Consider the following 12,938-nt stretch of genomic DNA (forward strand, 5'->3'; position numbering starts at 1 on the left):
TCAATTGTCATACCTGAATCTCCAAGTGAAGAAGAAGACCAAGCAAAATAAACAGGGGTTAAACAAGCATAGAAACTGCCAATAATATGAACCACCATTATGGTCAGAACACACTGGGGTAGATTTTCAAACCGAGCGAATAGGCCTACTTTTGCTGGCGCATCAGGCGCAAGCAAAAGTACACGGGATTTTAGTAGATACGCGCGGAGCCGCGCGTATCCGCTAAAATCCTGGATCGGCGCGCGCAAGGCTATCAATTACGTATAGCCGGCGCGTGCCGAGCTGCGCAGCCTACCCCCGTTCCCTCCGAGGCCGCTCCGAAATCGGAGCGGCCTCGGAGGGAACTTTCTTTTGCCCTCCCCTCACCTTTCCCTCCCTTCCCCTACCTAACCCACCCGCCCGGCCCTGACTAAACCCCATCCTTACCTTTGTCGGGGGATTTACGCCTCCCAACACGCCCCCAAAACGGCGCTGCGCTCGGTCCCGCCCCCCGACACGCCCCGACACGCCCCCCTCCGAAAACCCCGGGACTTACGCGAGTCCCGGGGCTCTGCGCGCGCCGGTAGGCCTATGTAAAATAGGCTCACCGGCGCGCAGGGCCCTGCTCGCCTAAATCCGCCAGGATTTGGGCGGATTTAGACGAGCAGGGCTCTTAAAATCCGCCCCACTATCAGGGAAGGTAAAAAGGCAGTCGAAATAAAAATAATGGAGTCGGTTTTAAAAGCAGCGTGCTGTTCCTGGCAATTGCACATGGATGTGCCGATTTTATAACATGTGTGCGCATGGAGAGGCCTGGCACTTTGGCACGTACAGGGGTTTATACGCATGGCCGGGCCCATTGTAAAATGCACGCAATGCGCAAAAGGCCCAGCCATGCATGTAAACTCCAAAATTTACATGTGTTGGCAATTTAAAATTTACTTGAAAGTGAAAAAACTAGAAAAACAGGAAAAGGCTCTTATCAATCCAGCAAATATTATCTGAAAACTAATTGCATGTATGCAAAAAAAAAAAAAAAGGTGTCAGAATTACCAAAGGTATCAGAAGTTGCAGGCCCTTGTGGCTTCTCAAGAGAAATATCTTATAAAAAAAAAAATATCGGTCAACCTGAAGGCAATGAGCAAGTATATGGAACAGTATAAACAAAAAAGAAAGAGTAAAGTTTCCATAAGGCCACCACAAAAATAAGCTGACCAAGAGGTAAAATATTTAACCTGGCATTTCAGGAACCATCATCTTCCACTTTTCAAACAACAAAAGGCCTCACAGAGCATCAAGATATTGTTAGGCCTGTTCCTTATTATGTAAAATAAGAGTCCTTCCATTGGTAAATACACAGAGCCTTGCAGGATATTGTAATTAAAATTTAACTCCTTTACGATATAGTGCTGTGCAGATTGGTGCCATTTTTCGCCACACCTCTGAAACTTTAATGGAGAATTCACCAAATAAAAGCAGAGAATGGCCATCCCATTCCAACTTGCCTTTCTGCTTTTGAAATATGTGCATCACTTTGACTTGTCTGCAAAATTCAAGATGCATGCAATTACCGGCCTAGGCCTGGAATCATTATCCTTCCTAACGCCGATCCAGTATGCTCTTTCCACAAGAATGGACTCCGTTTCCAGCGATAGGCCAGTGCCTCCGGAAGCCATATTTGCAAGAAATTCAGCAACTTGGGTTCTGTGATAGATTCAGCAAGAACAATGACAGGGATATTATTCCTTCATGCCCTATTCTCCTGATCTTCAATTCTGTCCAACAAGGCCGCATTTTCTTTTTTCAACTCCACCTTTATTTATTTATTTATTTAGAGGTTTTTATATACCGCAGTACGTAAAATATACATCACCGCGGTTTACAATTAACAATAAATTAGCAACAAGGCTTTACAAATAACAGAATTAATAAATATTATTATTAATATTTATCAGTAAGCTGATCATGCGCTATTTCGTGCACCGTAATCCTGTTGTCACGATCAGATAATTTCATGGCCTGCATGCTAATCTTTTCGGACATTTTCTCCATTGCGGATTGTAATTTGCTAAGTTGATCCGTCAATGCAGCAGTAATGTTTTTTTATATGTCACGTACAAATCCTCTTTGAGTTTCAGTAAAGATTGCTTGCTCATGTCCCCATCTTGGTATCAGGAAGGGGCAGCTTCTCCTTTTCTTTTTCCTTCACTTTAGGGACTCGCACTGAGCGCGTCGACGTTCCAAACTAACTCAACACGACTTGCGTGAAATCTGCACTCATAGATGCCAATGTAAAACCCAAAACTTTCCAAAAAAAAAAAAAAAGGTAGGAGATATGAAAAATCAGGAGGCTCTCATGGAGGTCACCTCACCAGTGACTTCTCAGATGGCCAGTGTCACCAGAAGTCCCCTTCTTTGTAATTTTTAAAGGATAGGCGGGATTTCAAATTTGAGAAAGAAAGAAAGAAGTCCTCACTCATCAGATCATTGGAAGAGACTATAACTCTCTCACAAATTAAGCTGGTTCAATAAAAAGGTCTTCCCTGCGTGCTATGGGATGACCTTTATTATAATTCATTTAAGTGAACTGTTAGCAACTATATTACTTGATTAACAATGGAGTACTATTAATTAGAGGTGGAAACTTAAATTAGTTTTGTCTATTTGAAATGAAATAAACAGCAAAATGAATGAACTCCCCCCCCCCAAAAAAAACCAAAAAACAACCCATGAAGGAGAAAACTAAATGGGTCCAGGACCCCCCGCTGAAAAATCCCTTGCCGCCAATATTAAACATTTCAAGCCATTCCCACTCCATCTTATCTCTTTCCCAAGTCTAAATTCACCACTGGTTCTGTGTTTCACAGTGGGGTCCTTATCCCAGAATTGCAATTGCCTCAATGCTGGCTGATGCCGTTTTGAAATACAAACCTGGTGGGGCAGGAGAGACTGAGGATTGTTCCTGCCTCAGTTGTATGGTGGACCACACAGACGTGGTACGATACGGAGGGGGGCAGGCTCATGGGGCTTGAACTTTTAAATGTTGCCAGCGGAGAGAGGAAGTGGGGATTCATTTTTCTTTAGTTCTGTTTCTGAAATGAAGTGAAAAGAAATGGGAGATTCTGTTGAAATGTCTTAATTCGTTTCGAAAGAAAGCGCATCCCTAATATTCGTGTCGGTATAATTGAGGCTCAGGAGCAGTGAGGTTTTAAGTCTCATAGATCTCTCTTTCTTTACCTTATTTTTAGGCAAGAACCGGGGTGCTTATGAATATTATGGGAGTCCTTCTCCTCAGCCTGGCTATGAACACGTGGGCCATGAGCATTTTTCAGTTAAGCACCTTCCCAGACTGGGTTCTGAACCATCCGGTCAACGGTACTTCGCTGGTGTCAGATGGACAAAATGTCACCGTAAATATCAGGTTATAACCAAGGAAAATGTTCATAAGGAACAGGAAAAAAAAAAAGAGGATGGTGCATTGATGTCAGAGAACTGAGTTCACAAGAAAATGACCATAATATGCAAGTCACTTTATTGCACAAAATTAATGTATAGTTTGTATATGGAAGGTGACTTGAAAGTGTGTAGATTCCAAAGGAAACTATGTAAATGACCCATGATAAGCAAATATTTCACTATTTTAAGATTTTTTTATGCTTTTAGAATTTTTAAAGAGTATTCTAATCTAATTTGGGAGGCTGTAATCAGCTCTTTAACAGAGTAGCTTTACTGTGGGATGATACAGCAACTAAAGAGGAACAAAATAAGCTACTGGATATTATCGGCTTTATTAAAAAATGGTCTTCTCTCCATTCTGTGCCTTTGGGAAGACATTTTTTTTTTTATTGAGTAAGGCCCTGTGAGGTCAATTTTCAAAGCTTTTAGTTGCCCAACTTCGAGAGAGAGGCATCTATATTGTCCCCTTCCAAAATGTACTAGGGCTGAGTACCTAAATTTAGGAGCTTAAAAAGTGAGTGGCCATTCAGGTGGAATAAGGATGGGGAAAAAAAGGTTTGGCGTTTAGCGCTGATTTTCACCACTAGGCAGCCAAGGGGCCTATTTATTTATCCGGCTTAATGCCTCACCATTCCTTGCACATCCACGCGGCTCACAAGAACAATGACTATTTACTAAGCTGTGTTAAAACGGCGCATTACCTGAGTCATTTCTCACAGGATTTGGTACATAGCTCCAATGTGTGTACTGCTTTAAGTATGTTTAGTGTTTTATGCTGCTAGGTCTTCAACAAAACACATGTAACCCTTTCTTCATGGTTTTAATAGATCCCAAAGGGCACCAAAAGAAATTAGGTTTTCTGGGGCTGCCTTCACTATTCTCTCCCCATCCTGCAGTCCCCCAAGGAGTAGGTTCTTTCTACGGGGGGGGGGGGTGAAGGCAGACCTTAGTGGCCCCCGGCAGTGATGTGCTTTTTCCTCAGATCTATGTTTCCTGATGGTTACTCTGATGGCTGTTAATGCTGTGTTGCTGAGGACAGACAAAGTGGGACACAGCACTAGTTATTCAAAAGAAAACTTTACTGATTCTTTAAAAAAATGTAACTCAATGTCCAATCAATCTAAATTTGTGAGGTTACTCTGTGTATCTGTTCCTAGGCTCGGGTGCCCTGGGCTTTAAGCTTAGCACTCTTGTCCTTGAGTGTTTAACTATCCCAGATGACAAATGAAAATCCTACCGGTGAGGGGATCCCCTTTAATATAGAAAAATCCCTCCTGAGTCCAAGGTTATTTTCTCTGTCACCCAGCCTGTGCCTGGCCCCTTAGGATGGAGATTCCTCTGTGAGTCTCCTGTGTCTTTCGCCTTCTTCCTGGTATCTGTGACCTGTCAGACGGAAAGGTCTGGTGTTAAGAAATCCAGGACTGAGCTATTACAGCCCGGCCCCCAGCTGAGGAGGGGTGGCAAGAACCTCCTCACCAACCAAACGGGTGAAACTCTCTGATAGACAAGAAAATCCAAATGACCGTCACTGTAGATCTGTCTCTCTCTCCTAGACGGGGGCTCTACCAGGTCTTCAGTGTCTTGGCCTCCAGATCCAGGGAACTTCCATCAGCAAAAAGGCTCAGGCATCCACTGCAGTGTAACTCCTCAAAATGACCAAAACGCTTAACAAAGTCTCTGTTCCTAACCTGAGGCTGATCCAGACTGGCAGGCAGTGCCAGGAAAGGAATAGCCTCCAAACAAATAAACCCAGTGAGAGGGAGGAGCCTCACGCCGAACTGAAAATACACCAAGAGCTCCTCACTGCTCAAAAGCTTAACCCAAATGCCACACCTCACCTAGTCCTAGCCCCACTTTAATGAAGGGGGTCCAACCATCTCTGAGGAGGGGCGAGGTGCTAATAGGATGGTAACTCACTATCCCTCTCTTTCCTGTTACCTATATGGGCAGGGATTTAGGGCCATCTAATGGGTGACCAGGGGGTTCCCAGACACAGAATAGAAAACTGAAATAGATGTTCTAAATAAGGGACCATCAAACCATCAGTCTGAACCAAGTCAAGATGACGGATCATAAGCAGGAGTAGTAGACAACCTCCAGCTCTTGTGGACACTGATCTACTTAAGCTTTCAGGCCATGCCTAATAACTATTCATGAGATAGAGTTGCATGTGCACTGCCTCAATTGTATGCAAATTTATTTATGGATGTTCTGAAAACCCAATTAGATATGAGGAGAGATTTGAGAAATGCCTTTAAGCCACATTATAGGTAAGATAATATATATCTTACCTATGTCTGCCACAAAACAATCTCTCACTCATTCTACCACTTCCACATGTAAAAATGTTATTACTAATGTAAATACCTATACCTAATGTTATTCTCTCCCTTTTCTTCTCTCCTCCCAGTTCTATTACCTTGTTATTTGTAACTGCTTCCTTCTACACTAATAGGTTATTGAATTGTTCACTGTACACCCCTGTTATATGTAAACCGGCATGATGTGTTTGCAACATGAATGCCGGTATATAAAAATTTTAAATAAATAAATAAATAAAATTCTGTAAATGTATAGCACAAGGTTCCCATAACCTGCCAGCCAAGAAATGTACAGTAAGACTTGTAGATATTCCTGAAGATAGATGCTCCATACGACAGACCAATGTACTGACCACCACATTGTTTGAGCCAGGCCCAAAAAATGTGCTTTCAGTGAAAGTATTTCTGCTTTACACATTTATTTTTAAGCACCATTGTATCTCACATTATTTTTCCAGTGTTTTGAACATTAAAGCTGTATTATTAAAAAAATGTGATTTGACTAATATATTTGATTTTGATAACTTTTTTTTTTTGCATGATGTACAGGAGAAGGTAAAGAGCATATCCTTGCTATGGTACAAAGCAGGCAATATTAAGAAAAGGTGTTTTTTTTTTTACACTTATGTATTAACATAACAGTGTTATCACTTAAAACAGAAGAGTATTTAGTTGTTTTTTATTTACTGTCTTTGTTCAAAAAAATTACATTTAACTTTTAATTTACATGTGAAAAGAACATGCACCAGATACATTGGGAAGAGGATATTTTTTGATATGAATTACTTTTGATTTTAGAAACTGAATAAAATATATTGATCAATATATCAGCTTATTATGTTTTGTGTTCAGGCATGAGTGCACTGTGCCTTCTTTTCCTTAAGCTATTTTTAGACATGGAGCTCTGGATAAGATCATCTGTAGGTAATTCTTACATTGGTTCAATAAAAGCTATTGGTAAAAATTAAATGAAGGGGAAAAAAACACCAACACTGTGAATAACTGTTGCAACCGTCGCTGCCTGACGGCTTCACTCCGCCTACCTTTCTTTTTCTGCGACTCCTCCTGCTCCTTGTGGACGTCTGGCTGCCGCGGCGTCTGCCCACTGTCCTCTCCGGCGTCCCCCGGACCGGCTTGGGCGCTGCCTCCCACCATGCTCCTCAGGTACCTTAGGGCGCGCGCCGTGCGGCCCTCATTCTTATTTCCTCTGTGGTGCGAACCTCAGGGGCGTCCCCCTGTGATGACATCACGCTGCCCGGATATTTAAGCCTATTGTTTATTGCTAGCCGTTGAGTCAGCAAGGGGATTTCCTACGGATGTGATTCACTGTCCGTACCCAGCTACTCCGCCTCCAACTACTATTGGACTCTTATCTGCTAACGGGGTACCCGCTCCTCGGGGGCCTCTCTGCTTCTTTCAGGTCGCTATCAGGTAACCAGTACTCGCTCCTCAAGGGCCCATGTTCCCTGGCTCGCTGCCTGTGTCCAACTCCTCTTCTACTTGGAAGAATTCGCTACAGACAACATCTGTGAGTTCTACTACCATCTACTCTTCAGAGCTGTCTCCCTGGAACCAGGTACTCGCTCCTCCAGGGCCTGCCTCCGTTCCAGCGCCAGTGCCATCTCCTGCGTGGAACTGCTGCGTGAGTACTTGCCAACAAGTCTCTGCTCCCAGGGATCTGGTACTCGCTCCTCGAGGACCAGCTCTCCCTATCTCGGGGCTTCTCCATACTGGGGACTCTGTGAATATCTTATTGTACTCCTTCTCTCAGTTCTTTTCACTACAGCACTGCTACCAGAGGAACTGCTGTTCCAGCGCCCTGAGGAATACTAACCCAGCCAGGCTCCATCTTCTACTCACTACCGCCACCTCTGGTGGCTTCACAAACTGTCAAAATAAAGATATAATCTGTGTTTGTGTGTCCAGAGCTGAGCCTGACCTGTGGCCCCTCACGGGACTTCCCCCCATGGGCGTGGTCAGCTGCCACAGTGTACAAGGGTCCACCCAAACCTTACAAAACATAACAATAACCCAGAACAAAATAAAGGTGATTACTTATATTAGAAAACAATTTTTATAAAATCTTCAACCAAATGTAGCTCCCATCGGGGCAGTCTTTCTGCCACCACAATATACAAAGATATTAATGATGGTCTCAAAAAATAATGTCAATGCAATATTTCAAAAAGGAGAGAAAAAAACAGTATGTTCATATCTACTCTGTTTTCATGCATGAAGGTCGCACTTAGTAATGGATTCAGATCCTTCATCCAATCTTTACATACTGCAAAAAAGCACTCCAAAAATTGTTAAAAGAAATGATTCATCAAAATCTTCAATATCACTTTCAATGCCCCAGAAATTCAAAGCAATAATTTTAAAAAAATCCTCAAAACTGATCACAATCCCCAATCAAATAGACATTGTATCTGCATACCCAAACAAAGGACCCTTGTTTCACCACTGTTGTGGTTTCATCAGGGAATCATTCATATCTTAATATCCAAACTTTATATGAGTCTTATGCATTTGCAAAATCAGAAATTCTGTTACAAAGTAACTGGTTGTAGATCCACAAAAAAACAACTCATAATATACGATTGAAAAACCATGGGGGACACTTTATTTCATCCTCTGATTGCAAATTTCAAGGTTTCACCATAATGATATCAGGCGTCAGTTGCAGACAATCCAGTTTGGAGAAAACAATCGCTGGAATCACTGTGCCATTGATTGACACTAACCAAAGTTTTAAAGAAACATTCGATCCATTATAAGTGATTTGTAAACAGAGTAGTTAAATTAAGGTAAATAATCTAAGAAACCTAACTGTTTTAGCTTATCAAAAGCTAAAATATATGCATAGTAATCTAGCAGCAAGATTGGTGCTATCCCGTTTTTTTTGCAGAGTGCCACCTGTATGATTATCTACCAGTTGGTGAGAGGTTGTATGTGTGCACTCAGTGCAAAGAGATCCTGGCTCTTGGAGAATGAGTTTGACCTGGAGGAGCAAAGACAGACAGAGAGGTATATAGAAGAGATCTTCAGGGACATAGTAGAGCAGTCCCAACCTCACTTTAGCAGCCTCTGTGCTCTTTTGGAGCAGCAAGGTCACTTAGAAGGAGACCATCAGCTCAAAATGGCAGGAAGTGATCCTGTAGCTATGACCTGCCCTCCAGGTGATGCATTATCCTCTGGCACTAAGAATGTGCCTCCAGGGGTCTTTGCCCAGGAAGAAAGGATTAGGGTGGCTGTTGTAGCTAGCAATTCAGTTATTAGGAATGCAGATAGCCAGGTGACTGGTGGGCATGAGGACCGCTTGGTAACTTGCCTGCCTGATGTGTAGGTGATGGACCTCATATGTCACCTGGATAGTATCTTAGAAAGTGCTGGGGAAGAGCTAGCTGTCATGGGACATATGGATTCTGAAGGTGCAGGAGGGAGGTTCTGGATGCTAAATTTAGGCCTTTAGGAAGGAAACGTAAATCCAAAATCTCCAAGGCAGCATTCTCAGAAATGCTCTCTGTTCTACGTGCAGGACCCAGAGGCAGGCAGAGCTCCAGATTCGCAATTCATGGATAAGACGATGGGTGCAGGGACGAGGGCTTTGTGAGGAACTGGGTGACATTTTGTGGAAGGGGGAGCTGAAAGGATGGGCTCCACCTTAAGCAGGGTGTAAGTCGGCTTCCAATGCTAACATTTGAAAAGGAAATAGAGCAGCTTTTACACTAGAACACGGGGGAAAGCTAACAATTAGCTCATGGTTTGGAGGGAGGTATCTTCAAAGGATACTGGCAAACAAAATAAGGTAGAATGTCTCGACAGCGAGGTGGTTGTAAAAGCTGAAAAAGCTAGATGTATTTAAATGTAGAGCATGCACGCAGATAAAAATGATTCCAAACTGCCTGTATCATCTGATAATAAGCAGGTTGTGGCTATATGTAGGATACAGAAATACAAATAAGCCTACTTTCAAATGTCTATGCGAACGCCGTAAGTCTGAAAAATAAGACTGGAGAGTTAAACTGTAGGGTGCTAAAGGAAGACAGACATAATAGGCATCTCGGAGAGCTGGTGCAAGGAGGATAGCCAATGGGACTCTGCGAAACCAGGGTACAAATTATGTCAACATGACAAGACAGATAAAAATCGGTGGAAGGGTTGCGCTATTGTTAAGAATGGCCATTTCTTGATTTCACAGATTTATCCAATTACTGCCCCATCTCTTCCCTACCTTTTGTTGCCAAAATTGTCTGCCTTTCTGAGTCTTCAATATCACTTCCAATCCCCCAGAAATTCAAAGAAATGATAATTTCTTCGACAAGCATTCCATGCTGTATCAGCACCAATTCGGTTTTCATGAATTCCCCAGTGGCGAGACTTTATTAGTGTATAGTCTTGACACAGTCCATTGTGGCTTCGACTCTGGAACTTGCTATTTGTTAATTGTATTACACATTTCTGTAGTCTTCGATACTCTGGATCATACCATTTTCCTTTCATGCTTGTTGGAGATTGGGAAAGCTGACCCAATATTTTCCTGGTTCTCTTCATACATTAACAACTGCTTCCAAGAGATTAAATTCAATGGTTTAACTTAGTCATGGAACCCAATTACATCTGGGGCACCCCAAGGCTCTTCCATCTCAGCTGCATCCTTCATTATGTTCCTTAACCCCCATGCTGTCTACTTGCCCACTTAGGTGTTATAAATAAGATACATGCAGATGACATACAGTTTCTTTTCCTTTTAAAGTCTTTTTGGCCATCCATAATTTAATTTGCTTCCCTCTGTCTTCAATCTATCAGTAGTTGGCTTTTTAAAATAAACTATCCCTAAATTTGAGGAAGACTGAAACACTTGTTCTCGGTTATCTGCCTGCTTTTCAAATTCCTCTCTCATTTCAATTTGACGGTAACTCTTTTCCATTGTCTCAATCTGTCTGTGATCTAGGCTTAATGTAAGGCCCCAGCCCAGACTATCTATGATGCCTCAGATTAAGGCTGTGGTCAAGAGCTTCCTTTTTTAAACTAAAAATGCATCATCTGAAACCACTGTTGGAACCCATGAACGTTTGCACAGTCCTTCGCGTTTATATCCTCCCTAGCATCGATTATTGCAATGCTTTGTATTCAGGCTTACCACCAAAAAACTGCGGGCTCCCCAAATCATGCAAAATTCAGCTGCATGCTTAGTCACAGATACTTCTGTCCGGGAAAACATTTCCCCTATTCACAGATCCCTGCATTGACTGCCAATAAATTGGTGCTACCAATGAAAAGTAGCAACTGTCGCCTTTTCAATGCTTCCTTCCTATGGATTAGCTCCACATTAAGGATCCACACACCAGAGGAGGCATTATGTGGTACTGTGCCCTGTGGGTTGGTCAGGCATTGCTCGAAGTATGGTCAAAATGGACTAATTGTTGCTTTCTTTTTATGACTGGGAAGGTGGATTAAAACTTTTAAATAATAAGGCAGGGTTAAAGGGAAGCTGGTTTGCCGCCATGGGTGGGAATCCTGCATCATTCTCTATTGAAGTCAGTTAGTAAATGTCTATGTGTAATAAGTTTTATTCATATGGCATTCTTATCCCGTAGGTTTGTAGTGTGGTTTACAGCTGTAATGTGAGATCCGGCAGCACCCTTACAGGTGTCTGGGCTGCAGGCTGGGAGGAAGAGCAATAAGAAGCAACTGTTAATGATTTCATTTTCTTTCTTTTTCTCTCCCCTTCTCCTGTCTTTTTCCTTTTCTGTCTCCTCTTCCACACTTCCTCCTCCTCTTGCATTATCACCCTGGATTCCTTTCTTTTCCTCCCCAATCCAGGATCCTCTACCTCTCCATTTCCTTCCATCCCTGGCCCTCTTTCTCTTCCTCCTCTTCCACCCACCCACCCACTCTTTCACAATCCACTCCCCTCTGGCTTTCCTCTGTCTCCCAGTCTTGCTCCCTTCGATCCTTAATCTCCTCACTCTTGCTCTCCTCCTCACAGACACACACTCTTGCTCTCCTCGGTTTTCCTCTTCCACTCTTGTTCTCCCTCTCGCTCTTAGCCACACACATACAATCTCTTGCTCTCTCTCCTCTCTGTCCCCCTTCCCTCCCCACCATCTTCTACTCCGACACTCGCACTTTTACTCTCCCCTGGTAGTCCCAGCTGGAAGAGAAAATGTTTCCCTGATGCTTAGCGGATTCTGCTGGGATTAGCAGCAGCAAACTGAGAGCTTCCTTGCAGCTCCTGCCTCGGCCTCCATCCTAACCTTGAGAACACGGCCAGCTAGGCTGGGAAGAACCTCTTATACCAATTGCTTATGATAACTGTTTCTGCTGATTCCATGTGGTGGCGATGGGGAAGGGTGCTTGAGCTTAATAGCACCAATGGTAGCAGTGGGGAAAAAGTGATACATTGTATCTTGGACAATAAAGTTATCAGACGTCGTTCATTTATTTATTTATACATTTACTGATTGCCTATCAACAATCCTAGGCAATTTACAAAAAACAATTCACAATTCAAGCACAAAAAAATGTACAAACCGATAAAACAATAAAAACAATCTTAAAACGTTTTGCTTTGAACAACAATCATGTGACATATCTTGTAGGCCTGTACAAACAACAAGGCTTTTAGCATCTTTCTAAATTAGTACTGTATCATTTTCAGTTGCTGCGGTAATGAATTCCAGAGTGTGGGTCTCCTGAACATAAAAGTGATCTCTGGATTCTTCTAAGCGCACAAGCTTAACAGAAGGGATATTTAAGTTATTGTGATCCAGAGCAGACAGTACAGCTTAAGGGCAGCTTATACACCATGAGGGGCTAGGCCTCTTATTCCCTTGTATACTAGCATTAACATATTAAACTTAATCAGCCACACCACAGGAAGCCAATGATGTTTTAGCAAACAAGGGGTGATATGACAATGGAGCAGAATCCATTCTATTATGGCTGAGTTCTGCACATATTGTCGGGCTTGCATAGTATTTGGGAGACCCATGTAAAGAGAGCTGCAATAGTCAATGGCAGATACAACTGTAGAATGGATCACTGCTTTTAAATCTTTGGTATTCAGAAATGGTCACATTCTCCTGAGCATATGCAATTTGCAATATGCAGATTTTTTAAAATTATTTACAATTTATTAAGATTTTAAACAAAATTACAATTGTAAAAAATAAAGAA

The 12,938-nt window shown here is 42.5% G+C and overlaps 1 protein-coding gene across 1 annotated transcript in view; it reads left to right on the forward strand.

The window, feature by feature from the left end:
* SLC13A3 (solute carrier family 13 member 3) overlaps positions 1 to 3,491 on the forward strand; it is a 105,394-nt gene extending 101,903 nt beyond the window's left edge. The window contains exon 13 of the mRNA XM_029612300.1: positions 3,228 to 3,491. Within this exon, the coding sequence (XP_029468160.1) occupies positions 3,228 to 3,407 (180 nt within the window). The 3' untranslated portion in view covers positions 3,408 to 3,491. The remainder of the gene's footprint in view (positions 1 to 3,227) is intronic.
* The last annotated feature ends 9,447 nt before the right edge of the window (positions 3,492 to 12,938 follow it).

The sequence above is a fragment of the Rhinatrema bivittatum genome, chromosome 8 (assembly GCF_901001135.1).
Source record: "Rhinatrema bivittatum chromosome 8, aRhiBiv1.1, whole genome shotgun sequence".
NCBI classification, from domain to species: domain Eukaryota; kingdom Metazoa; phylum Chordata; class Amphibia; order Gymnophiona; family Rhinatrematidae; genus Rhinatrema; species Rhinatrema bivittatum.